The following is a 26,879-nucleotide window of genomic DNA, read 5'->3' as shown; positions in this document are numbered from 1 at the left end:
CAACCCCTCAATTTGTCACCACAGCTGAAAATTTGCAGATGTTGGCCTAGTTATACCATATGTGAGTGAGGGATGTTGCTCAATTCCTCTGGGATTTAGTATGTACTCTCTGGACCATCTCCTACAGAAGATCTCGGAGATCCTCGCCTTCAAAATTAACCCACATGATTCCAAAAGTCAGTTTTTCATATCTCTCCTCACAGCACTGCCATAAACAAAAGATGTGAGGTCCAGGCTGAGCCTCTGCAGGCCTAATCAATATCTAACCCCAGACAAGAGAAGTCTGTAGATATCCTAACACGCTGGAACCTTTAGGAGACGAATAAGACTAGAGCAGTAAGTCGGGAGGGGGGTCAGTCACATGTTACGATAGTTAATGTGGAAAACTGCCAGGTCTGGTGCATGGTCAGTCAAATATTAGGATGGTGAATCTGGAAGACTTATGGGTATGTGTAAATCACATGTCGAGATAATCAGTCAGAAATACTACAAGGGCTTGAGCTGGGTCATTGGCATATCAGGCTAGCAAATCTGGAAGACTGCTAGGTTAGGAGCAGTCAGTCACATGTCAGGGTTAAAGACTTTGAAAGGTAACAAGGGATGATGAGTAAGAGACCTGTCAGTGTCCCTCCTTTTGCTACCTACCCTCCATGCGTGCCCCTTTCTTGCTCCTCGATTCATTCCTCGTCCAAATTTATTCTATTTTGAAAATGTGTGACTTTTCACTTGATTCCTTCTCTCAATTTGATCCGACACTTTTACTGTTCTTTATAAGAAACGCTCCATTCTTAATTGTGTTTTTGAAGAAGCACTACTAATTGTCCAACAGCGGAGATGTGTACATGAGAATGCAAAATACATGTAAAACATCCTCAGTCTCATCCCTTGCCCTTCCTGATTCATAGCTCTCAAGTGACCCTCACATTAACTGGGCAGACCTAATTTCCCGCTCACTTTGACTCAGACAGTGACCAACTACTTATTTTTGACTAAGCAATTTTTTTTAATAAAAAATGTGCAAGAAGTACCAGTATTTTACTGCCAGAGAAACCTAATTACAACTCTGAAAGTTTTAGAACTGTGCTAACTGAGGCGTCTAGGCAGCGCCACAAATAAGAGTTGCCCTTTGTTGGGACAGTCCGGGTTTTCTACATAGTTTGTTTTCCCCTGTAAGAAAGGGAAAAATATCAAGGATCCAATTTTTGAGGGGTAAGTACTTTAACTTGTGTCAGTGATCACCTGATGTTGATTGCCACATCAGAAGACCAATTGAAGCACTGTAATGATGGGACAAGCTGATACAGCTGCTCAGCATTCACTTGTGTTTTCTTTGGCTAACTTGCTGCACTTGACCTTGAAGGTTTTCTCTCTCTTACTACACCTGCTCACAATTTTCTTTACTTCGCTGTCATAGCTTGGGTCACTGTACATGAGATTTATTCATCCTAGAGCGACAAATTCATGCCAGATTTCATGCTATTATTGAAAGATACATTTACAGAACCTATTTAAATGGAAGTCATTTATATAGTCAGTGAGAAAAAAATAATAATCCAGCCCCAAAAACTCACTCGTTCTTGAGCTGTTGGTGATAAAGAAGACTCTGCAGCCGAAGGGTGTCATCCTGAAGGAGACGGAGGTCGGAGCTGATCACCATGGCACGCATGTGTTTTTCCATCATGAGCCCTTCCAAAGCCTTCCCAGAAAACACAGAAGGAAAGAGAGAAAACGATGGTCTACACAACTCAAAACACTTGCCCTGTACCCTACAACAACATTTCCAAAGTAGAAAGGAGCAGTGATGGATGACAAGACTGCTTAAGTTGTCCAGAGAAAAAACATATTTTATTTATGAAGATATGTATCTCTTATATTTCATGGTACCGAATTTCTCTTTTGCAGCCGCTGGCAGCTGATGCACGTGCTCGGCTGGTTGATGTTCTTCAGCTCCTCCAACATTGGCGCCATGGCATGTTCTAGCATGTGTTTCAAGTTTTCGGTGCTCACCAAATTCGGGCTAGAAGAAACAGAAAGCAGAGGAAGAGCTGGGCAACGAACTTAAAATGCATGTTTCGAAAAAAAAGTAAATGGTACACTAGCAACACCTTTATTGCATGGGCATTGATCCACCAACATGCCAGAAGTACCGAAAGGGAACTAATATCCTATACGCTTTGCAGCTTCCTGTTTGCTGCTGAAGGTATATGGGGAGAAAAATAAGTGGAAACGATAAAAATTAATAGAAGGGTTCCCACCTTACCACCATTTTACAGTCCTGGGCTTTCTTTTAAAAATCATTATTTTCAGGTGTGTTTGTTAAATTGCTTCTGCTGAAATGAACCAACACCTGAATTGATATGTTTGTTAATGACAAGAAAAACGGTCCCTCTGAAGACATAGTGCCACCTAATAAACTTTACTTATGAACAGGGCTACTAATTATGAACACCTTACTCTACGTTACAATATCACTCTGCTCAACATCATCCCATAGACCACACTCTTTCCCCTGAAAGGCATCCTTCACACAACCACTAGGCTCATCGAGAGGCTGAGAAAATCCAACCACGCTTGCCTCATACTAAAGGATCTATACTGGCTCCCCCTGCAAGTCCAGATCAACTTCAAGATCAGCTACATCACATACTAAGCCCTCTACAGCACGACCCCTGTGTAGCAACCCAACAATAGCTGGAGGTCAACAACAGACAAAGAGCTCCAACATCGCTTTGAGAAATTGGGTTACTGGTTGAGGGTGTGAAACCCTACTCAAGCAGCAACCACAATCGTTTTCAGTGTGAGCCACAAGCAAACCCCAAATTAACCTATGCTCAAAGCTCTGGTAGCTTGGCACAGAGCAGTCAGGGTTAATTTAGAGGCATTGTATAAAGTATTTATACAGCACTTCAAACAGTAATAAAGTGAAAACACAACACAAGAAAACACCAATTTAGAAAACAAGAGTAAAAATTAACAAATAAATCAAGACCAAAACGAAAAAATCCAATTAGTAGAACCGGAGATATGCAATTTGAATTAATGAAGTGAAAATAGTGCCATGAAGCCCAAAGAGCCACTCACAGGAGAAAGTGACAAGTGCAGGCCAACTGAGACGGAGTGCGGGTCGGACACAGGGGCCATGATAGTCCAGTGAAAAGTTACCTTCTTAGTCCAGTGCAAAGAATCCTGTTTGAGGTGAAGGGGGCCACAAGGAACAGGTAATTGTCACGGACATCGTCGATGTAGTGCAAAGAGCAAGACTGACGAAACAGACGGTCGTCGCTCTAGTGCAAAGGTCCTGTTCTCATCACGAACAGTCAAGCCGGAGCTTCGCTGTGGTGATCCCTGCATGCGGTCAATGCTGTAGCACAGAGGTTTAGGTTGACACAACTTCATGTAGACGGGCAGTGCCAGCAACAAGGTTTTGGCACCAATGGGCCTGTTTGTGATTGTAAAGAGCCCAAAACCTTCAAACCAACTCCACTGAGGCCACCCCAATGATCCAGAACCTGAGGGGCATCACCTGGCAATCAGAGGCTTACTTCAACTTGATCTGGGAAGTGGTTCAGGTGGTTGAGAGCCTGTTATGTCCCTGTAGCTCTGAACTAGCCCTTTGAGTCACTCTGGGAGTTCTGGGTTCACGTGCAAGTCCAATCCCTCAGACTGAGGCAGGCAGGCAGCAAGGCGGCAATCCAGCCAGGCAGCAGTCACGCAAGGCAGGAGTCCAGCAGGGCAGCAGACCAGTAGAGTGGCAGGCCTTTCAGCAGCACAGCAGTCCTTCTTCCTGGCAGAATCTTGACATGTCCAGTGTACTGAAGAGCTGGTGTCTGAGGTCTAATATGTATGCCAGGTGCCTACTTTGAAGTAGTAGAAGCTTCTAGATGTATCCCTTTGAAGTAAACAGGTTATCTTCCTCCCCTGTCATAACTCCAGCATAACTACAGGGGGTATGTAGCCCATTGATGGCGGAAGGATACAGCCTATTCAAGTGCAAGTAAGGCTGTGCCCAGCTCCTCCCTCCTATCCTGCCAGTGATGGCACATCCAGCATACCTAAGCTCTCAATTGTGTGTGGCTGTCTAGGAGGTATACACAAATCACGACTGTTGGCTACACCCAATCATGTAAGGCAGAGACAGGCTACAGTCACAAAACTGCTACAGTGGAAGGGGAAAGAGGAAGCAGGAACAGAGTAGCAGAAGAGGAGGGGAAGAGCACAGCGGACGACCGGCAAGGAGTGAGGAGACAGGGAGGAAACAGCAGTACAGCAGAGCAGAGAAGCCGAATAGCGGGGGTGGTGAACAGAGGTGACAGATGGGGCTGAAGATGCAGAAGAGTGGCGAGGGTGCATGGATGGAGAAGCACAGAGATGTGGAGCATAGGAGGGAGCAAGCTAGGTGCTGAGGCACACTGCGGAGTGCATCAACACATGTGCCCTAGTCTGCCTCTTGTTTGCCACTTTACCACCTGCTGCCCTCACTTACCTGTCCTGCTGCATGCTTGTTCCCACCAGCCTCTGTGACTCGGCCACAGCTCAGAGGCCACCACAGCTTAAGAGGCCACCCCAGTCTGCACAGCCCTCTCCCCTGCCTTAAAGTGACAGCAACAGAGCCTACCCGGTACAAGGTATCGAAGGTAGTGCCGGGGGAAGTGGGGGAGCAAAAGTATTGGTAAGGAGGCGGACACTTTAGGTCCTAATCCAGTATGTACCACCACCCAGCCTAGCCTGGCCTCACCACTGCTCCACCCCACACACACACTTCGAGGGTCTTGCAAATGATCTACAGGCACAGTGAGAAGAGGAACTGAAGGTACCCAATCTTCACCTACTACCAGGGGCAGAGGAGCGTCGCCTCACTCCTTTCTCGCAGTGTGAGAAGCAGAAACATAAAGCAGTAAAACTACCATTTTATGTTTCTAGTTCTCGCACTGTGAGAAAGCAGACGTGTTTGATTGGGGGCGGGCGGGTGGGCTAGCCCAATGCTGTTGGCCCTGACTCTTTGGTCAGCTCTCTGGGTCCGACCAAACCAGTCATGCATGCAGCCTACATAGAGAAAATGCCTCCCCGTAGACGCCCAACTGGGCGCCATCCCCATCAATCACAATGCTGCTGTTGCAGCATTGTGATTGGCTTAGGGGAGGAGAGAGAGACTGCTTGCTTCCTGTTCCTTACTGCAGGACCTGGCCAGGAGCTGCAATGGCGCGGGACCCTGGAAGGCAAGTTTATTTGAATATTTTTTAATTAACACTCCGATCCAGTGACCCCCCCCCCCACCTACTTCCCCCACCAGCGAATCATGCAGGCAGCGACGGCCTACTACCTCACAACCAGCTCTACTGGCCTCTTCAAATGAATCTTCATCAACCCCCTCATTGGTAGTGTGTCAGCACCTACAGCACTAGGAGGAGGTATTAGGAACCAGAAGAGCCTGGCTGAGTGCTCACCAAACTAACTCAAGTAACCAACGGGTAGCCGGACACAGGGCATGGGACACTGCGAAGTTGACCAACATTAGGACACCATAGAGTTGAATCCCGCAATAACTCCTCAATACTGAAACTAATGCCCACATGCATCAAACTGAATTGCATTCGCAAACGGTGCGAATCGCAAAAATCGGCCGTTTACAAATGCAATTCATTGCTTTGGGATGCATTAAGCTTTTTTGCTTTTTTCGCAATTTAAGAAATCGCAATTTATTAGCGATTTCTTAAATTGCGATTGCATTTATGAAATCGCAATTTTGCGATATCGGAAACGCAATGCATGATTTTTTTAAAATTGCTAAATCGCAATTAGGAAGTGGTAAATTAACATGAAGTTAAACTTCATGGTAATTTGCAAAAACTTTCAAAAATGCATTTTTTAAAGTTTCATTTTACACACACACATGCCCTTGGGGAATGTGTGTGTGTAAAAAGTACTTAAAGGTACATTTCAGGGGTACTTTGGACCCCCCCTGCACCCTTGAAATTGCATTCTCATTTTGCAATTCCTCATTTGCGAATTCGCAAATTGTGAATCGCAATTAAGGAAAATTAAGAAATCGCAAAAAAAATTGCAATTTCTTAATGCATAGCCGTTTGCGAATTCTTAATTGCGATTCCTTAATCTTCGCAATTAAGAATTCGCAAACAGGAACATTGATGCATGTAGCCGTAACATCGAAACTAAGTATAATTATAACGGGCAGTGGTCAGTATCAAGAAAGCTGAGCAACCTAATATAGATGGAAACCAACACCATTTGAATGCAACTGTAAATTGTTGCATAAAGTCTTATTGACGAGGCGCAACCCAAAAATTATACTAACAAATCTGGTGGACTAGCCAAACAAATAAAAATCCTGCAATGGGGGAATCATTACTTTGCCATCAATGAAAGCACCACTACTCGAAATTCACATACAATTAAGCACATATTGGAACAGGCTCCCTGCGTTGGTGACAACCAATTGAATAATCCAGGGCCCACATTAGCCCAAACAAGGACACAGTCCCGTAAGGGGTTCTCTGCACCCCCAGTACATACAATTGATACATACTAGCTACCGACTAATTGAGCACAGAACAACTGATAAAAAAAAAGAACTACAACCCCGCCCATAGCCCCAACAGAGAACAGAATGAACAGAGGGTGACAATATCCTCAACAGGACAATAAACAATAAAAGCTCACTTCAACTTTGCAGTGAAGAATTAGAGTGATTGCTAGATTTATCGGTCATCGCATTATCTTCAACTTCAACTCAGGCTTGGAAATTACTGAATGGTGGCATAAACCACACTGGAAGATTTGTGTTAAGTGAAGCTGACATCAAATTACTGGATGAAACAGAAGTTTTATTACTAAAGGAAGGAGGGATGACCTAACCGCAACCAGTAAATGTTACAAGTAACTGCCCAGCAGATACAACAATATTATCATCTATCAACAGGAGTCTGCTGGCAGCAATCAACACACTGACCTGGCAGTCACACAAACTTGAACTACAGGTGGACTTGCTACAATCCCAAAATCAAAACAAAAATTCAGTTGTGGCTCCTCCTCTAAGGCGGAGGAGTGTCGCCCTACTGCTTTTTTTCAGTGGAAAAAAAGGAAAAATAAAATGATAATAACTTGACGGTATTATAATTTTATATCTTCCTTCCGCGGCATCTTGGTGGGGTGGGGCGGGTATGCTCTACTCTCAGAGCAGAGGGAAGCATGGTGGTCACTATGTAAGTGCACATCAATGGTCTCCACCCAGGCTGCATTACAGCCTAGTTGGAGAACATGCCCAGGCTCCTATTCCCTGGCTGAGCGCCGAACCACGGCGCTCAGACCAATCACAACACTGCATTGCAGCGTTGTGATTGGCTATGGGGCGCCTGGGAGCCCAGGTACTTTTTGCTTGCAGTGAAAAAGCCAGGAAGAGGACGGAGATGATGGATAATTCAATTCATTTAAAAACCCTATCTTCAACAGCCGAAACAATTACAGGGGCTGCGGAACCGTAGCGGCACCTGCTCTTGAAATTTTCAGCACTCCGGAGGTCCCCAGAGGTGCCGTTGACTACAACACAGTGGGCGCCGCGGCCGGAGTAACGAGTGTACACAGGAGGACATCTCTGCCCCTTCACCAACAAAATGCTGCACAGCCCAGGAGAATGGAGGCTCCAGTGACCCGTCCCAATCAACGCAGCGACCGTTCCATTGGGTCGCACCATCCAGTTGGAGTCTGCACTTGCTTGGAACGGCCTCAGAAGGCGGCCCCAACACATTGAAACCTGCTGCGTGGTAGGCCTTTGTCCTCTGCAACTGCGGCCTTTGCACACTCTTTGCTGTGCATAATGGCGGACAAGCGCTTCACCGGCCTTCAAGTGACCCCCCCGGACAGTCTACATCCCGTGTTTGGTCCGGCACCTTGGGTAGACTGCCGGGGCTGCCAACTAGGAACCTTGCCAGGCAGCATGCTCAGATCAGCGCAGGACCACACTGACCCCCCACAATTGACTTGTAATAAGTAACCAGGCCCTGTTCTGTGTTGCGGTAAATTTGCTGCGGTCCTGACCAACTGTCCGAGGCACTCACACACCCTCACCTCCCAGCGCATATTACAATAGGTAGGCCAGCGCTGACTAATACTGGCCATACGCACACATCCAGGGCCCCTGCAGCCACAAATGGAACTAAATCTGTTTACAGTACCCGGCAGTCTTGGGCTACTGCCGGACCATCGAGCGGCCACCCAGACCCGACTCTAGCAGTAAACATCCACCAGGCAACTGGGCCCAGAATGTACTACCTGATTGGGACCATTACACTGGTCCTGGACGCTGTGCCAAATTATCTACCTGGCTCACCTGCAGGGACACCCAGCTTCACAATGACATCCCAGGCAACTACGGCATAACTGTAAACTGACCTACTCTTCCCCACCCAACAACCCAGCCGCGCCCCAGCCCACTAACAAATCGTGGCCTAGCGCATCTACACTGCACCACGTGCACTCACCACTAACAACGGTCTAGTGCTGCGCACATCTGGCCACTTCGGATCATGGTTCGAGTGGACCCGAAGCAACGTAAGCTGATGTTCAAGAAGGTTGGGCGTGCAGGCAACACTACCAGACCGGGACAAGTAAAGGGGGAGGACAACCCAAATACCGAAATGGCTGCGCAGCAAAGGCCTGACCCCATTTTGACAGAACTACGTGCAGGATTTAAGGCACTGGACACTCAATTTGATGCTCTGGACAAATGCTTCGGATGATATGGGTGTTCGGCTAGACAAACATGATGGCCGCCTGGACACAGTTAAACAAAAGACACACAATTGATGGACGGAATGCAGAAAAAATCAAAACATTAACCCCCAGTCAAGAGATCTGGGTTAAATCCATCATTCTTTTGCTCACCATGCCACCCCAGTTTAGACCAGGCCATATGAAAATCATTCTTGACCCGGTGCCTCATGGGAACAGTCCAGCCCAAACTGCCAAGCCAGGTCCTCCCTGGACTGGAAACAAGCATCCTAGGACCGGTTTCGGAGTTTCGCCCATCTTCAGCCAGGATAGCTTGCTCCCAGTGGAACAGTCCAGGGAGGACCTGGCCTGGCAGTTCAGGCTGCACTGTTCCCATTGGGTGCAGGGTCAAGACTGATTTGCATATGGATGCGTCCAAACTGGAATGGCATGGTGAGCAAAAAAATGATGGAGTTAGGCCCAGATCTCTGTACTGGGGTGAATGTTTGACATTGTTCTGCATTCTGTCCATCAATTGTTCTTTTTGCATTTGTCACCCGAGTGGGACGGGTATGTCCAGACGTGGGTCCCGTGCTTTCCATGCCACTGGAGTGAAGATATCCTGGCTGATGAGGGCTGAAAGCCTGAAACCGGTCCAAGGATGCTTGTTTCCAGTCCAGGGAGGACATGGCTTGGCAGTTCGGGCTGGGCTGTTCCCATGGAGCACAGGGTCAAGACTGAATGCATAAGGCTGGGTTCAAACTGGAATGGCATGGTGAGCAAAAAACCGATGGATTTAGGCCCAGATCTCTGTACTGGGGTGAATGTATGACATTGTTCTGCATTCTGTCCATCAATTGTTCTTTTTGCATTTGACACAGTTAAAGGCAGCGTATCGGACATCGTAGATGGCGCAGCACAAGCGACCAAACAAATGGGACGTGTTGAAAAACTTTTAAAGGCTGTCGCCAAGAAAGATTAAGATTTGGACAACTCTTCGCAGCTCTCTTTGGCACAGAAACCTTCTCCCTGGCGTTCTTGGTGGAGGAAGTCCACCACTTGCTGGGGCCCAGTGCGAACCCTGGCTGCCCTCCTTGCACCATTATTGCGTGCCTGCTCAACTTCAGGGACAGAGACACTGCATTGCGACAGGCATGAGAGAAAGGGCCACTTCACTGGCAAGGTGCAACAATCTTTATCCAGATTACCTGGCTGCCAAGACTTGGAACTCCCTCCCCATCCACCTTCGGCTGACCCAGGACCATCTCGCCTTCAGGAAACAACTCAAGACCTGGCTGTTCGAGCAGTAGCATACCCCTCCCCCCAAGCGCCTTGAGACCCTCCCGGGTGAGTAGTGCACTATACAAATGGCATGATTGATTGATTGATTGATTGATCCTGGTCCAGGAGGCCTGCCTTAAGTTCACTGGTGTCAAGGCCACCCACAGGAACCCAGGACTGACTTATGGCATGCTATACCCAGTACACGTTAGGGTGGACATTGGCAGCGGGTCTCGGATTTTTCAAACATCAGCGGAGGTGCAGGAGTAGTGCCACACACTATCCAAGAAGAAGACCACACAAGTATCAACATCCCCGGCCAGATCACCCCCCGTTTTGTTGCCAGTGTTTGTAGACTGGTGGACCTTTCACAATGTATAGATTATCCTAGTAGATGAGGGACATTACAGGTTAAGCTAAAACGTGTTTGTTTTTTTGCATGCCATTATCAATCAATAGTCTTTATTACACTTTGGAGGATCCGACGTGGCATTGCCACTCCCCCCCCATTTTGACACACTAGTGTTACAAATAGATATTTTTTATATGTGTAGGGTACCCATAGTATGCAAGATGGGGATGGGTCGGGGGTGGAGTGGGTGAATAATATTCTAGTTTTAATTCAGTTACAGACACTTGAGATATTGCTCCATAGTGTGCAACCACATAACCAGATCCACATCATGTTCTAATTTTTTGACAAAGAGTACTAAGAGCAGAATCTAACCATTTGCAACTCTTATATTAGCGTCATGGAATATACGGGGACAGAACAACCCTCGCAAAGGCAAACAGGTGATACAGCGCTTGCAACGAAACCAAATCGATATCGCATTACTACAAGAAACTCACTTATCTCCTGACACCCCTGCATTCTTTTGCCAAGACATGGGGCATACATCGATACTTTGCAAACTACTGCTCGTATGCCAGGGGAGTCTTCATATTAATACATAAACTGATTCCATTTAGCCCACTGGAAGGGAAAAGTGGCGGAGGGGCGATATTTAATGGTAGAGGGTCACTTGCTGAGAAACACCATCCTTTTAGTGAACATATATGCACCCAATATAGATTACCCTGAATTTTTCTGGGATCTAATGACCCAAATAGACTGCATGGAGACGACACAGATATGCCTGGGAGGCGACTTGAACATAATATTAGACCTACTCGAGACAGCAATTGGTTCTCCGCAGACACAAAAACAAGAGCTCGATGTACACTTACGGACCTCAAACAAGAATATAATCTAGAGGACGCTTGGTGCCACTTGCACCCTTTACAGGCAGCATAAACACACTACTCAGCATATCACAACACATGGACTCATCTTGACTACTGGCTTTTATTGCCCAGTATATTAAACTGTACAATATCCATGCAACACCTACTCCACACTGTGTCGGATCACTCGCCAGTATTAGTACAGATGCGCATTCCTCTGGCAGGTGAATTCAATCGCAAATGGAGATTTCCTGACATGGCCCTTAGGGACTAAGTGTTCAAATCAGAGCTGCACCAAGCAATAGTGGATTACTTTGAACTAAACGAAGGTACTGTGTCCACATTGGACACTTTGTGGGAGGCCTTGAAGGCCTATGTTAGAAGGATTTGCATCTCCAAACAACTACAGGATGTAGATCGAACACAAATATCACACTCCCCATCAATGTACACAACACTCCGAGCCAAACTAATGACAGAATTTCATGAAGCTGCAGACAGGGGGACACACTAGTTGGGAAAATATGCAACTGTGAGAAGGTATGGTGACGGCGTTCGGCTGGTGCCATTAGTAAGCACTCACATTACAGCCCCCAAGAGGCCAGCCATATATACTAGCACTGCAAAAACCTGACGGCACCAGGGCTACAGATACGAGATACATGCACTATTCGGTACTCATCTAATACACCGACGTAAAATTGCAATGGTATGGTTAGATAGGGCGCATCGCCAATTTCTAAGTGAACCCTTTTTTGAAGAGGAAGTCAATCAGGCAATTGATGCCATGGATGGTTCCAAAGCGCCAGGCCTTGATGGCTGTTCGGGTTGCTTTTACAATGCGCACAAACATTTACTTGTCCCCTATCTTTTAGACGTATACCAGGAAGCAATGGAAAAAGGCATCCTCCCCCCCCACTCTCCGAGAAGCAGTGATAATTCTACTCCCTAAACCGGGAAAAGACCCGTTACATTGCGAATCCTACCTTTGTTGTCTCTATTGAACTTTGACAATAAAATACTCGCCAAATTTTGCCTTATGTCACACCATTTGGACCAACAAACTGACACAGCAAACACCCCTCTGGCAGGGGACCTGGCGTAGGGACGTAGGGACTTTAGATGGCTTCAGGAGGTGGGATCTCATTGGTATCTCACAATTGGCAGATGTGTGGGTAGGGGATCACTTACGTTCATTCCAAGACCTACAGACTCGCTACTCCCTTCACCCATCACAATGCTATAAATATCTGCAGCTACGCCACGTTCTTAGCGCACACAGAACGTTAGGCACAACACAGCCTGAGTTCAGCCCAATGGAATCGCAGATCATGATGGGGAACCTAGAGAAAGGAGGGATATCAAGGATATATCGCTCCCTGACCAACAACAGCCCAACAACACTTGACCCGCCCAGACTCCAGTGGGAGGCATGGTTGTGTCCGCTAGATGACGAGGACTGGTGGGATGCCTTGATGACTCCTAAAATCATTTCTACCTCGGCCAAGCTCCACCTAGTCCACTTGTACTACCTTCACTGTGCATGCCTCATCCCCAGTCGCCTCCATTGGGTGGTCCTAAGAACCACCCCATCTTGTACACACTTTGGGCTAGAACCAGCAGACTTTTATCACATGGTGTGGACGTGCCCACATCTCACCCCATACTGGGAGGCATTGGTATTTGAACTGATGGACATCCTGGGCTGGGAGGTACCACATGAACCCTTGAACCTACTCCTTGTCATTCTTGACGGCCTGGACCAGGGCAGATAAGCTCTTCCTGGGCACCGCCATCATGGTGGCCAAACAGGATATTGCCACTGCATGGAAGAATTCTACCCCACCTAGCGTAGCCACATGTCGCAAAGGTGTAGACTGGGGCATGGAGATGCTGCATGAGGCTAGGGGATGTCCAACCAAACACGGTTGAAATTAACTATCAGTGCTGTATTTTCTTTACTGTTTTGAAAAAACTCAATAAAATTGGTTATAAAAAAAATAAATTGCCAAAATGCTGGCCACCAGGATCTCTCTCATATTGGATCAGATTATTTCACCTGCACAATCAGGGTTTGTCCCACATAAATCCACAGTACTGAATATACGCACGCTATTTGCAGTCCTCCATAGAATTTTACCCACCACCCCAGCTGCTGCTGTACTATTGGATGCCCAAAAAGCATTCAACACTCTGGAATGGCCCTTTTTACATGCAATGCTCCAAAGAACAGGCATCCTGAGGTAATTCACTTCCAATATCCGATTGCTGTACACTTAACCCACTGCACATATTCGATTAAATGGAACGCTAACCAGAGCATTCCAACCCACGCGTGGGACCAGACAGGGATGCCCGCTATCACCCTTGCTGTTTTATTGCGCTGGACCCGCTAGTGCGTCACCTACACGAACGTCATATCCACAGGGGTCTTCAAATTAAAACAGGTCCCCTTCTCATTACGCTATATGTGGATGACAAAAATTCTATATGTGACAACCTCGACCCCATCCTTAGAGAGGTGGATAGATTTGAAGCGCTATCAGGCTTACAAATAAACCGGGGCAAGTCAGAGATGTTCCCATTGACTCCTTGCACCCAAACAATATCCACCGAATATCTCCAGGCAAGATGCGAGGACTCAGAACAGATACTATGTCGGATTTCGGTATTGCACTTGATAAAGTGTCCAGTCAGATGGACTGCTGGTTAAAATTACCAATAGCTATGGCAGGTCGAATCGCTATAATTAAGATGGTTGTGCTTCCAAAGTTTCTATTCCTGTTTCATAACATACCTAATCCACTGACCTCATTCTTCATAACATTATGCACTTCACTCTTACGCCTAGTATGGGGTAATAAACAGCCTAGGATTAGATGGGATACCCTGATGCTGCCTTATGAACGTGGCGGGTTTGGGGTGCCGAGTTCTCAAACCTACTACTTAGTGGCCCAATGCAGTTGTGCGAGGTACTGGTATCACCCAGATGTTAGAATCCCTTACACCAAATCAGAGGTGGACCTCATACACCCGACAACTCTCAGCAATCTTACCGGAAGGTCTGAAATACGACCCCCAAGACATCCAAACTGTCTCAACAACTAGCTGGGCATGGAGGATACTCATTAGAGTCACAGGTGGCCACCACCTTTATTCAACTGCCCTTCACCTGGCGGGTAACACCTGGTTGCCTATCCCACAGGAAGAAATTGTCAAGCACAGCCTCATCAAATTCTCTCTTGACACACTGGGAGATCTATTCCCCAAGGCCACGTATTCTCCCGGACAGAAGACGCTAGATTTCACAGCACGAAACAGATGGATCATTTTATACTGCATAGGCTACAAAACACTTTACGTACACAAATTCCTAGCTACCCACTTGAGCCACCAGAGTTCACTCCCTTGACTTTACTCATTAAAGACTCAGGGTTGGGGGTTGGAGGGGGGGACATCTCATGTCTAAACTCTATCAGGCTTGTATCACATTACTCTCCACTAAAGATTCTCGAGTAAGAGCGGCATGGGAACGGGATCTGGGCCATGCTTTATCTAATTTCAATGGCAGCACTGTTGTAAACAAACACGTAAACTCTCCATGAACCGCCGTGATAAGTTGCTACGTTTTAAATTCATATGGCAGGCATATATGATTTCCTACAGACACCGCTTGCTCACACGCATGCCTTAGATGCCAGTCTCCCCATGCAGACTTCCTACACATGACCTGGACTTACACTAAAATAGCCGGTTTTTAGACAACGGTATACATTGAATTATCACACATGATGAACCAGATGCTCACACCAACCCTCTGCAAGCGCTGCTCAGGTTTGTTCAGAATGTCCCAAAAGTAATACGTAGATATGTGGCAATAGCTCTGATGTTAGAAAACGTGACATCACAATACACTGAAGTGCTGCACTGCTAGCTTGATATATTATGGTACCAACAGTGCCATATATTCTCAACTTCAACCACCCACCTCACACCCGAGAGACATTTTGCAACCACTCCAAACATATCGTTCTAGTAGAAGACGACTCTGACCACACCTGATTTGGTGATCTAGCTCGACATGCACCCGGACCCCCTGCCCATTCAGGTATGAACATTCACAATTATAGCCAATATTTGCTTAAACGGTGAGTACAGAATTGACTGATGTTGCAAAATAGATAAAATGTCAATATTGACAATAGACTAAGAATTGTCATCAACGCTGTCTGAAACGCAATCGGTATGGACTAATATCTGTCAATATCCTATGGTTTGTTATCTGTATGTTAAACGGTAAATAAAGTAAAAAGTCTTTTTTTTTCTTTTTTAAACACCTTGCAGACAGGACAGTGAGCGATATGGCAACCTCTACGGATAATTGAACTAGTTCGGAAAGGCCCTCAACAAGACCCCACTTAGACATGACAGTTATTGACAATTTGCCATCGGCAGACAAGTGGCCCTCAGGGTCCAATTAAATAATAAATCAGAACGAAAATCAAAAGCAAGTAACAGAGACGGCTCTCCAACAAACAGAAGAAACATCAGAACCCACTCACATATAAATCAACATAATGATTCAAATGAAGAAAACGAACATACTCAAGCAGCCAGACTACTTAGTAGGAGGGGAAAAAAAGAAAAAAATAGAACATGCGATCCAGGTATCAACTACAAATTAGTCGACAGAGTTAAGATGGCCACAGAGATATGAAAAGATGAAATACTATCCAATCATCAAGGAGGTGAAAGGGCATAAGGAGCCACAAGCAAAAATAAACATCGGAGGTTTCCTTAGCCTTAGCCATGAAACAGATCGTAAAGAAGGTGTTGCCCCCTTCCAACCCAAACTAAACATAAAATAAGAACACCGTGACCTGAATTCTGTACTGACCCAGGGGAAAGAGTAAAATATGCAAACTCTACAATGAACTTACCAGCAGGTCACACTACAAACACAGAGAGAGACCCCAGATCACCCCCTTCCACATACACGCACGCAGGGTAGATGTGGTCCCAAAAAAGGAGAATGGAAAGGAAGAGTCTCCAGCCCGCAAAGAACACGGTATTCGTAAAGTGCAAACTGATCACTCCTGAGGGTCTCAAGGCGCTGGAGAGATTAAGTAAGCACAGAGTCACACTAAGCTGATCTGCCTCCGGCGCTGGGGATCGAGCAGTGAGCCCCCGCACTCCGGAGTCAGCGCCCTGGACGCTGCACCACACCTCTCCCCAAGTTATCACACAGGCCAAGACCTGTAATGTCGAGGGGGAACGCTCCATTGGGACTCAAATAACTAAGCAAGGAGGCTTGGACCTTTACTCACTTGCCCAAATCAAATTATCAGGGAAATAACAACCAGCATCAGTATGAACCAGGTATGGATACCTGGACCACTAAGCATCTTCCTAGCTCAAATAATCAGGCAACCAATAAACAGCATCCATCTAAAACAAATCGATTACTGAGTAAAGCAATACCAAAACAAAATAATAACACAGGCTCATCCACCAACCTGGGAATTAGATTACATCCAACAATAAGACAGAAAAGACCAGGTCGCCATGGACCTCTACAGGGCAAGCTGAATAAAGAACTGGGCCCCTCACAACTTGGTCTATATTCATACCATCCTACATCCCACCAGGGTGACAAGATATACTAAACAGGTCTAATATACTTTAGTTATGCCATCACTTACCTTCACTAATTCGTATGCATCAGAGAATATATTAAGAATACTTCTGGTACAGAAACCATAATAGTATCATGGGAAACAGAGGAAATAGGAAACCAAGTAATAAGGGAAGCACCTAAGTTCGAACAATTTAGGATTAACATTAATGCTGTAGAGCCAGAAGGATATCGCACAGTACTATCTGGTACAGGGCATCCAATCGGCAAAAAGGAAGGTGGGTATAGCATGTTTACAAGCGCAACATCCTCATACACGCCATTGCAATGAGGGTATACCCAACTACGAGTGCAACTAAATATAAACAAAAAAAGACACTGCATCCTTTACGATACGCACAAAGATCGACCTGAGCAAGACTGGAGCTTCTTGGCAAACACACTTTCCTCAGAGACTGATTAGCACCACTAACACAGACCCCCAAAGTAAGTCTGGAAATAAAATGGTGGGAACACAAATAACAGTAATTTCTTGAAATGTAGAGGTGCTCAAACAAATCATACAGCATACGGACACTCTAGAATTCTAAGAAGCTGAAGATATAGTCAGTATTTAAGAAACAGAGTATATGCATGTTACTGATAGATGGATAGCAGGAATTGTATTATCCAGCAGAAAAAAACAGAAAGTATGGAAGAGCATCGGGAGGGCTGGCAATTTATACAGCCACAACCATAAATGCACGGGTAACTATGGTGAGGCAAAACCCAACAACTCCAGCAATAGTTTACAAATGACGCAATATTGGCATAGTAAACAAACCTATGCAGGTGAACCAGTTTAAATAATCTCATGAGGAAACCCTAGAGAGATTCCGCAAATCACTGGAAGATCTACTTTGCACCTCCCCCACATATGAGGTCTTACTACTAGGTGATTTCAATATAGAAAACCTTGCTCACTCTATAAATACGTCGGATTGCTCTGGTTCAAACAAAGCCTAATAAACTCACACTATTCTTCAAGCATATGACCTGTACTTATTGCAAACTATTGACCCGGGCCCCACCGCTAGGACGAGCAATCAGGTCACACATAGAAGTGAATCAACGTTTGAGTACATAATTGCATCTCAAGTCCTCAGAGAGTACTAAAGAAGTATCTCCATTTTGAAACACAAAGAAAGCGCCCACTATGCCGTTGCCTTATCATACTTGGCAAATTGGGCAAAAAACTCTTTTCAGCATCCACTCCATGTCTGCAATGAAGATTACTCAGCAAAGTTTGAAAGAATGGACAGTCAAATATGGAAGATACTGACTGAGTGGGGCATTCCTCAAATTATGCTTAACGCAATTATGGAACTCTACATAAACACCTGGGTACAAATAAACTGGGGCAAAAAACACAAGACCTCAAAACAATCCCCACAAATAAAGGCACAAAAAGGAGTCAGTTCTCGCCCCACTGCTGTTTCATTTATATACTGCTGATCTAGGGACCACAAGATGTAGATGATTAAGTAATTTTAAATCAAACGAAAATAGGATTAAATGTTCTCTTGGGGAGCTATACAAATACAACATGAGCAATAAATTGGGGTGCAAACGCCAGTAAAAAAGAAGTAACGATACTTGGGAAAGGAATAGGGAAAGCCAAGAACGTGTGGAAACACGGCTCGGCGAAGATCGATCACACTATTACTCTCACACTATCTGGGAATATGGCTAACTGACACAACTAAACCACAATTTCACCTGAGATTACTGGGAAAAAAACGTAAAAGGTAATAGTTGCACTATGCAATCTAAACACAAAGTTATATAGTTAATCTGCCGAAGCAATCATAGGGGTAATAAAAGCAAAATTGGTATAACTATTTCATAATGTCATCCAGCTCTCCTATGGTAAATGGACGCAATGCATTGCATATAGACGAGTATTCCAGCTACCGCAATATATCCGTCGAGCACAGAGATGCCTGGAATTCAGTTTACAAAAACAAAACCCAGTCCGCAAATCTCAATTTCTCAGATATTAGTACCAGATTTTACATGCAAAGGAGGGCTCAATAAAAATGGTTCTGCAAGATATTTTTTATAGATCAGATAATGACTGGATAAGATACTTAAACAAAGTAAGGACGATTCAGAGATGCATCTAGATACCCTTAGAACAAGCAGCGTCTCACATACAGTTTTGAAGAAATAATGAAAAAACAGCAGATACCAAGATCTAGATTAACAGATAAAGAATAGCTATGCACATGTGAACTTTACAGGGCTATTCTACCATCTTTGTAAGCTCCACGCCTGCAGTACTGCCTGAAAAAAGCCCTGAGTTGGGACTGGAGGAGAAATATATTGCTAGTCAGGCTTGTAAAATTATAGATTGAGGAACTATGACCACATTGGAGCAATACAGTCAGCACTATCCCACATTTACGATTTTGCACCTATAAAAAGGAGTCGTATACATACCTACTGTTATGCTGCTGCAATTTTGGTCTGCTCACCTTACCCTTTTAAAACCTGTGTTTTAGCATATGGAATATGAACCTGAAAGGAGGCATTATAATTGGGCATCAACTCTACTGGTCTAACAACTGTGGCCATATTTGGGAAGTGTTTTAGTATAATGCAGAGAACTTTCAAAGCTTGGAACCTAGTAAGACAGGCTGTCATGTAGCTCCTGCATATCCTTATATCGTGTTAAGTTAGCATAGGTACATTTGAGGTTTAAACGCCATTTTTCTTTCTTGCAACTTCTGCACACGACACTTAATTGTTGACTTAGCTTTCAACCTAGTAGTTTGCCGTGGTGTATGTGAGAATAATATGTTATTGCTCTGATATCAGCTTTGCTTAATAAACTATGTCTGCACGAAGAGTGCTGAAGTTTCAGGAACAACACGATATGGAATTGTTATGAGGTCTGATCTCCACGCCTTCATAGTCATAACACAAGTGCAGCCTTTGCCAACTCTGGCTTCAGGCGGGATTGATATTGCTTTGCACGAGGCACATAGAACACACTTGATGCGGTGCACATGCAGAGAGAGCTGGTGTATGCTGATGTGATTCCTTCATGCTAGGACACTAAGGTATGGGCCCGCCCTAAAACAACCCAAAGAGACCTTCTTAGCTAATAATATAATATATGTGTTAGGGAGGGTGAGATATAAGTGTTGTTAACTCTTATTCATTACAGTATGTTGACATGCTGTCACCATTCGCCTTTTATGTCTTAGTAACTATGCTGGTAATTTTGCTACTGATAATAAGTATACTTGTATTATCTAAGATACTGCGCCTGAGAAGACGGCATTAGTAAATAAACATTTCAAATGCACATGTGTCTTCTTTACTCCATGTTCTGGTTTGTAATGATAACATAACGAAAGAGTGTTCATGAGTTCCACGTACCCTGAGGTACAGTAAGTTCATGTTCTGGTTTGTCTAAACATTGGGAGTTTGATATGTCCAATGAGACACTGTAGCTAGCTCGGTAAGGGGTGAGTGGGGTACTAAGGTGTGTTTTGGGTCACCCTAATTCGCCGAGGTTCCACTCCTCTGTGCACAGTTCTGTGTGAGAACAGAAACCCTGCGACAAGGCTTGACAGCTACAACACTTGTAAAGAGCTTTTAATTAAAGGTTACAAGCCAGCAGAAGGATACGCAAACACCTCCTAAGGCTGGCATCAAGTCTAACGTAATATGAATTTTATGGGTGGAATGGTAAATTTCAAAATCAATCACATGTTTTCGTTCTGATTTTAATATTGACAGTCAATTTTTGTAATGATTTTAATTATCCATATACAATAAAATTTTACTACTGCTTCTAAATGGCTAAGGTAGGAAAATGCAAACTTTCTAAAAGTGACATTTTCAAAATTGTAATTTAAAATCCGACTTTAGCATAAGAGAGGATATTTCATTACAATTCCAAAGACACCAAACATGAACGGGTTTCCTGTTCCCATTTGGAAGTTACAGCTTATTAAATGCAATAATATAACTTCAAAGTTATCCTATGGCAGAGGTAGGCTTTGCAGTAATGAAAAGCAAATGTAAGAGTTTTTCACCACCAGGACACGTAAAACTTAAAAATACATGTCCAGGGGGGCGTGACGAAGATGGTGGATCAATAGGACGCTTCTTCCCGTCTCTCCGCTCCCGCCGGGCCGACTATAGCAATAAAATAGCACCCAGAGAGGAGCTAGCAGTGACAACTCTTCAGAGGGGAGACCGGTTTGGCAGAGTAGCCCCCTCCCCCCCAGAAGAATCATTCACAGAGGTTGAGCAGCACCGACAACGTGCAGAGCGGTGAGGAGCAGACGGGGGGCCGGACTCAGAAGGCTCCAGAGCTCAGGGAGAAGGCAGAGAAACTACGGTGAGCACCGGGTCAAGACCCAGGCGGCCCCAGCCACGAGTCACGGAGGTGTAGCAGCGGAGCCTGCCCAATGATAACGGCGTGCACCAAGCGTGCCGGCAGCAGGGCCAAGACGAGAACGGCAGGAGGCCCTGTCCTAATGGGTGCAACAGCCCAGGCCTGACCCCGCACTGCCAGACAAGACCGCTGCCGCCGGCGTCCTCCCACAGCAACATATAGCATTGAGGACGTGGCCGGCCTGGAGTCTGAGGCCTTGATCTGAGGACGGAGCCTGCGGCGGTGGGGGCCAGCGCTGCGGCAAGGGGCGGATCGGCACATCTGAAGAGCGGCTTGCGACCAGCTGATCCCTCTCACAGCTGATATGGGCCGGGGCCCCGGTGGGAACGAGATGAATCCCGAGGAGCCAAGGTATCCAAGAACTGCAACTGCGGCAGCCGCAGCAGGCTGTCGCCGAGTGAGGGCCCCAGGGGCTGCGGAGACAGCCCAGTCAGACTGGGTGCGATTTGCAGACATCCGGGTGCGCCCCCACTTGCCAGCTTGTGCAAGATCAACTGCTATCCCCGCCGGAGCGGATCTGCTAGTGGCAGGCGGTGTTGAGCCTTGGAGCATATCAGTGGGGGCCTGCGCTTCGATTCCTGCACCGCTCCTAGCCCCGCAGCTGGGCGCATCTCCTGCCGAACAGAGTAGCGCGAGGATCAGTGGGCCACAGTGAGTACACCTTACCATATGGACATTGCCTGCAGAAGGGACACGCTGAGACCCAGGACAATTAAGGCCTAAATAAACATCATGTGGACCCGGTCGCGGGGCCCTCTGCGAGCAGCATTGATGAGGCCGGGATCTTGGGGGGCGCCCCTTGCATAGTCGAGCGACAGCAGTCTGGCTTGGGGGAACTACAGCCCCACCCCCACTTTCGGGAGTTCTATGCTCATCTTTACATGGGTCAGACTCTATACAGTGCTGACGGCGACAGTTACTTAAAAAAGGTAACCCCACGGCACTCACCCCGGATAAGGCAGAATACCTAGAGTGCGAGATATGGGTGGAGGAGGTTATCGCAGCAATCTCGCTGTTAAAATTAGCCAAGTCCCCCGGACCGGACGGCGGCCTTTTATAAAACATTCCTTCCGGTGTTAGCTCCCCTAATGACCCGGCTCTTTAACACCTTTTCGCCACCAGGTGCAATACCGACCTCCATGTTGGAAGCCGCAATAGTAATCCCTAAACCTGGGAAGAACAAAACCAGATGTGGTTTGTTCCCCCCATCTCCCTTTTAAATCTAGATCTGAAACTATATACAGGAATTTTTGCGCATTGACTAAGTGCATATGTGCCCAGCTTGATCGACCCTGACCAAGCGGGCTTCATACCCCTATGGGAAACCAGCAATTATACTAAATGGGTACTGCATGTCATCGAGAAAGACACGATGACCTCCGGAGAATATATGCTCCTGACTATAGATGTCAAAAAGGCCTTTGAGATGGTCCATTGGCCGTATCCCGAACAAGTGCTGATGCTTTTTGGCCTTTGGGAGAAAATGAGGACACAGATTTTGAACTGTTATCGTTTCCCCACAGCGATTGTTAGAGTCAACGGGCACACATCAACCCCTTTCCCATTGGCAGAGGCACAAGGCAGGATTGTCCGCTCACACCCTTGCTCTTTGCGTTATATATGGAACCACTGGCGCAAAGAGTGAGGGAGAGTTCGCGCACTACCGTGGTCACATTCGGGGGAGATGTCCACACTATAAGCCGCTACACTGACGACATCCTAGTGACTTTGGCTGACCTGGACACTTCACTAGAAGCCTTCCTTTTGGAGTTGGACTCCTTTGTAAGAGCTTTCAGGTTTAAGGTGAATATAGAGAAATCTGTTGCACTTAATCTTTCCTTCCTGCCTCACATAGTAGATGACTTGTGGGCTAAATACCCCATACAATGGTCACACCGCAAGGTCCCCTACCTGTGTATCCAAATGGCACATGCACTGCAGGCAACTGTCGTTATCAATTATCGTAACCTCCATAACCAAGTTCGTGCTGATATGCAAAGATGGAAACATTATCCAATATCATGGTTAGGGAGAATAGCTGCAATAAAAGTGACTGTTCTCCCCAAAATCCTGTATCCGTATCAAACTCTCCCCTTGCGGCCTCCCCCTGGTCTGATCCGCTGAATGCAGACGGAGGTCCTGCAATTTATCTAGCAGGACCGCCAATGGTCCATGAAGAAAACTATTGGCTGCCTGCCACCTAGCGAGGGCGTACTGGGGATCCTGGACCTTCAGCTATACCATTACGCGGCACAACTGAGACACCTGGTTGAATGGAATCGTTCAGAATCTGAGAAACATTGGTTGTTTCAAGACCGGGCGGAGGCGGGCACGTCCCTCCAAAAGATCCCTGTTCTTAAAATGCAACACAGACCCTCAAACCTGTACATGTCTCTTATAACACACACAATCATGGCAGCATGGGATCAGATTAGCAGTAAGCACAACCTCACTACTTTTCCTCCCGCCAACCCCATTTTTTGGTAATCCAGAGTTCGGACCACTGGTGGTGAGACTATGTTCACGCAATGGTGATACTCAAAATGCTGTTTCATAGGACACCTTTTTGGCACAAGTGGGGTGCTCTCTTTTCAGCAGGTCAAGTCGGATACCGGAGTCAGAAAGGCAGCGCTCCTTTCATCTTAGACATTGGGCGTTACAACTACAAAATAGGCCTCACGCACAGAGACACTTCACAAAATATGAAAAGTGGCTTATAACCAGAACTTCAGATAAGAAATTAATCTCCGATCTTTATACAATGCTAACCTCAAGACACAACCCCTCAAACAATGGGAGCTGTGCCTGCTGGGAGAAGGACCTGGGGAATGAACTGAGCAAAAAAGTATGGGAGGGATTATATCACAGACCAAGACACACGGCGAGCAACACGGGGCTGACTGAAACCCTGACGAAAGTAGCTACCTACTGGAACTACACCCCAGTTCGAATACACAAGGTTGACCCCAGACAGAGCGCAGATCGCTGGCGCGGCTGCAGGGAACAGGGTACATTGGTCCTTGTTCTGTGGGAATGCAAATACCTTCAACAATACCGGAGTCAGTTACTGGACGAGATCGATACACACCTAGATACCCAACTGCCAAGATTTCCAGCTTATGTGCTCTTATTGGTGCCAAACCCACTAACATCCGTTAAAGTCTAGAAAGGGGTGTCAGATCGGGATAGCACTAGGAACAGCTATACAAAATATTCTTGAGCACTGGGAATCCTCCCAGATCCCCACACACACGGGCTGGATACAACATCTATGGCACGTACTGGGGATGGAGAAAATAACACTCACATTGGCCGGAAAGGGCCCAACCTTCGGCGAGCTGTGGCAGCCTTTCTTATCACTACTCACACTCGAATTCCGTGAACTTACATGCCCTAAATATCTATCCGTACTATGTTTACCGGAGCCTGGTGCTTCTGTTGCCCCGGACGAGGCTTTGTAGGCATTAGCACCCTTCTAACTCTTCAACAGGCTTGATACCATATGGTGAATGAGGGGTGGGAAGGTGTGGAAGGAGGGTGGGATTATGCTTTTTTGATTTCTGTTCAGATACTGAATGCACAGGCCTTTGCACAGCCCTAATGATGCAAAGTTCTTACATGGCACTGTCGGTGGTAGGTTTATATAAATTGCAATAGGAGATTTATACCTAAAAGTACATGTCCAACGTTTAAACCGCATGCGCGCTAGCGGGTTTTCCCGCTGCGCACTGGATTTTCAAAAAACCCGCGTTACGTGACAAAGCCAGCTCGTCATGCGCATAGCGCAGGTAACGCCCATGATGAGCTGGCTTTGTCATCCGCGCTGAAGGGGTTAAATAAACTGCACACTGCTTTCTGAGCTGTCCAAGTCCTACCTTTGGGTTAGACTAAACTCAACCTGGAGAGCAACACCACCCTTCCTCTCTGAGCCCACGGATATCAACTGCAGAGTACCCCAGGGATCATCAATCAGCCCTACCCTCTTCAACATCTACATGGTCCCCCTCGCCGCCATCGTCAGACAGCACAGCCTTAGCATAGTATCCTACGCAAACAACACCTAGCTTATCCTCTCCCTCACCAAGGACCCCACCACCACCAGACTCAACTTCCAGGAAGGAATGCAGGACGTTGCATCCTGGATGAGCAACAACTGCCTGAATCTCAACCTGGAAAAGACAGAAGTCCTCGTACTCTGCATCACCCCGTCAGCATGGAACAACACCTGGTGGCCCACCACACTCAGCAGCTCTCTGACCCCCACGGACCACGCCAGAAACCTCGGCATCGTATTCGACTCCTCCCTCTCGATGAACAAGCAGGTCAACCCCGTTGCATCCAGCTGCTTCAACACCCTACGCATCCTCCGAAAGACCTTCAAATGGATCCCCCCACCCCCGAGTCAAGGAAGCCAGTCACCCACGCACTCATAACCAGCAGGTTGGACTACGGAAATGCCCTCTACACCGACATCCAGGAGTCTCTACTTCACAAGCTCCAGACGATACAGAACACCACAGCCAGGCTCATCCTCGGCATCACCCGACACGAGGGATGAGCATTCTCCTACAACGTCGCCAAGACCTGGAACGAGCTCCCGATCGACATCAGACAAGCCCTCTCCCTGGACATCTTCAGGAAGGCCCTCAAGACCTGGCCCTGCAAACACCTACAACAATACCGGAGTCAGTTACAGGACGAGATCGATACACACCTAGATACCCAACTGTCAAGATTTCCAGCTTATGTGCTCTTAGTGGTGCCAAACCCACCAACATCCGTTAAAGTCTAGAAAGGGGTGTCAGCTCGGGATAGCACTAGGAACAGCTATACAAAATTTCTTGAGCACTGGGAATCCTCCCAGATCCCCTCACACACGGGCTGGATACAACATCTATGGCACGTATTGGGGATGGAGAAAATAACACTCACATTGTCCGGAAAGGGCTCAACCTTCGGCGAGCTGTGGCAGCCTTTCTTTTCACTACTCACACTCTAATTCCGTAAACTTACATGCCCTTAATATCTATCCGTACTACGCTTACCGGAGGCTGGTGCTTCTGTCGCCACGGACGAGGCTTTGTAGGCATTAGCACCCTTCTAACTCTTCAACAGGCTTGATACTATACAGTGAATGAGGGGAGGGAAGGTGCAAAAGGAGGGTGGTATTATGCTTTTTTTGATTTCTGTTCAGATACCGAACACACAGGCCTTTGCACAGCCCAAATGATGCAAAGTTCTTATGTGGCACTGTTGGTTGTTGGTTTATATAAAGTGCAATAGAAGATTTATACCTAAAAGTACATGTCCAACATTTTAAATAAACTGCACACTGCTTTCTGAGCTGTCCAAGTCCTACCTTTGGGTTAGATTAGACTCAACCTGGAGAGCAACACCACCCTTCCTCTCTGAACCCACGGATATCAACTGCAGAGTACCCCAGGGATCATCACTCAGCCCTACCCTCTTTAACATCTACATGGTCCCCCTCGCCGCCATTGTCAGACAGCACAGCCTTAGCATAGTATCCTACGCCGACAACACCTAGCTCATCCTCTC

At 46.4% G+C, this 26,879-nt stretch overlaps 1 protein-coding gene across 1 annotated transcript in view; it reads right to left on the bottom strand.

Moving 5' to 3' along the window:
• Window positions 1-26,879, bottom strand: part of TSKS (testis specific serine kinase substrate) — a 398,477-nt gene that overhangs the window by 3,607 nt on the left and 367,991 nt on the right. The window contains exons 11-12 of the mRNA XM_078653750.1: window positions 1,885-2,017; window positions 1,572-1,696 (exon numbers count right to left, since the gene is read on the bottom strand). Of these exons, the coding sequence (XP_078509876.1) occupies window positions 1,572-1,696; window positions 1,885-2,017 (258 nt within the window). The remainder of the gene's footprint in view (window positions 1-1,571; window positions 1,697-1,884; window positions 2,018-26,879) is intronic.

The sequence above is a fragment of the Lissotriton helveticus genome, chromosome 7 (assembly GCF_964261635.1).
Source record: "Lissotriton helveticus chromosome 7, aLisHel1.1, whole genome shotgun sequence".
Classification (NCBI taxonomy): Eukaryota; Metazoa; Chordata; class Amphibia; order Caudata; family Salamandridae; genus Lissotriton; species Lissotriton helveticus.
The sequence above is the reverse complement of the archived record's forward strand: the minus strand, read 5'-3'. Positions and strand labels throughout refer to the sequence as shown.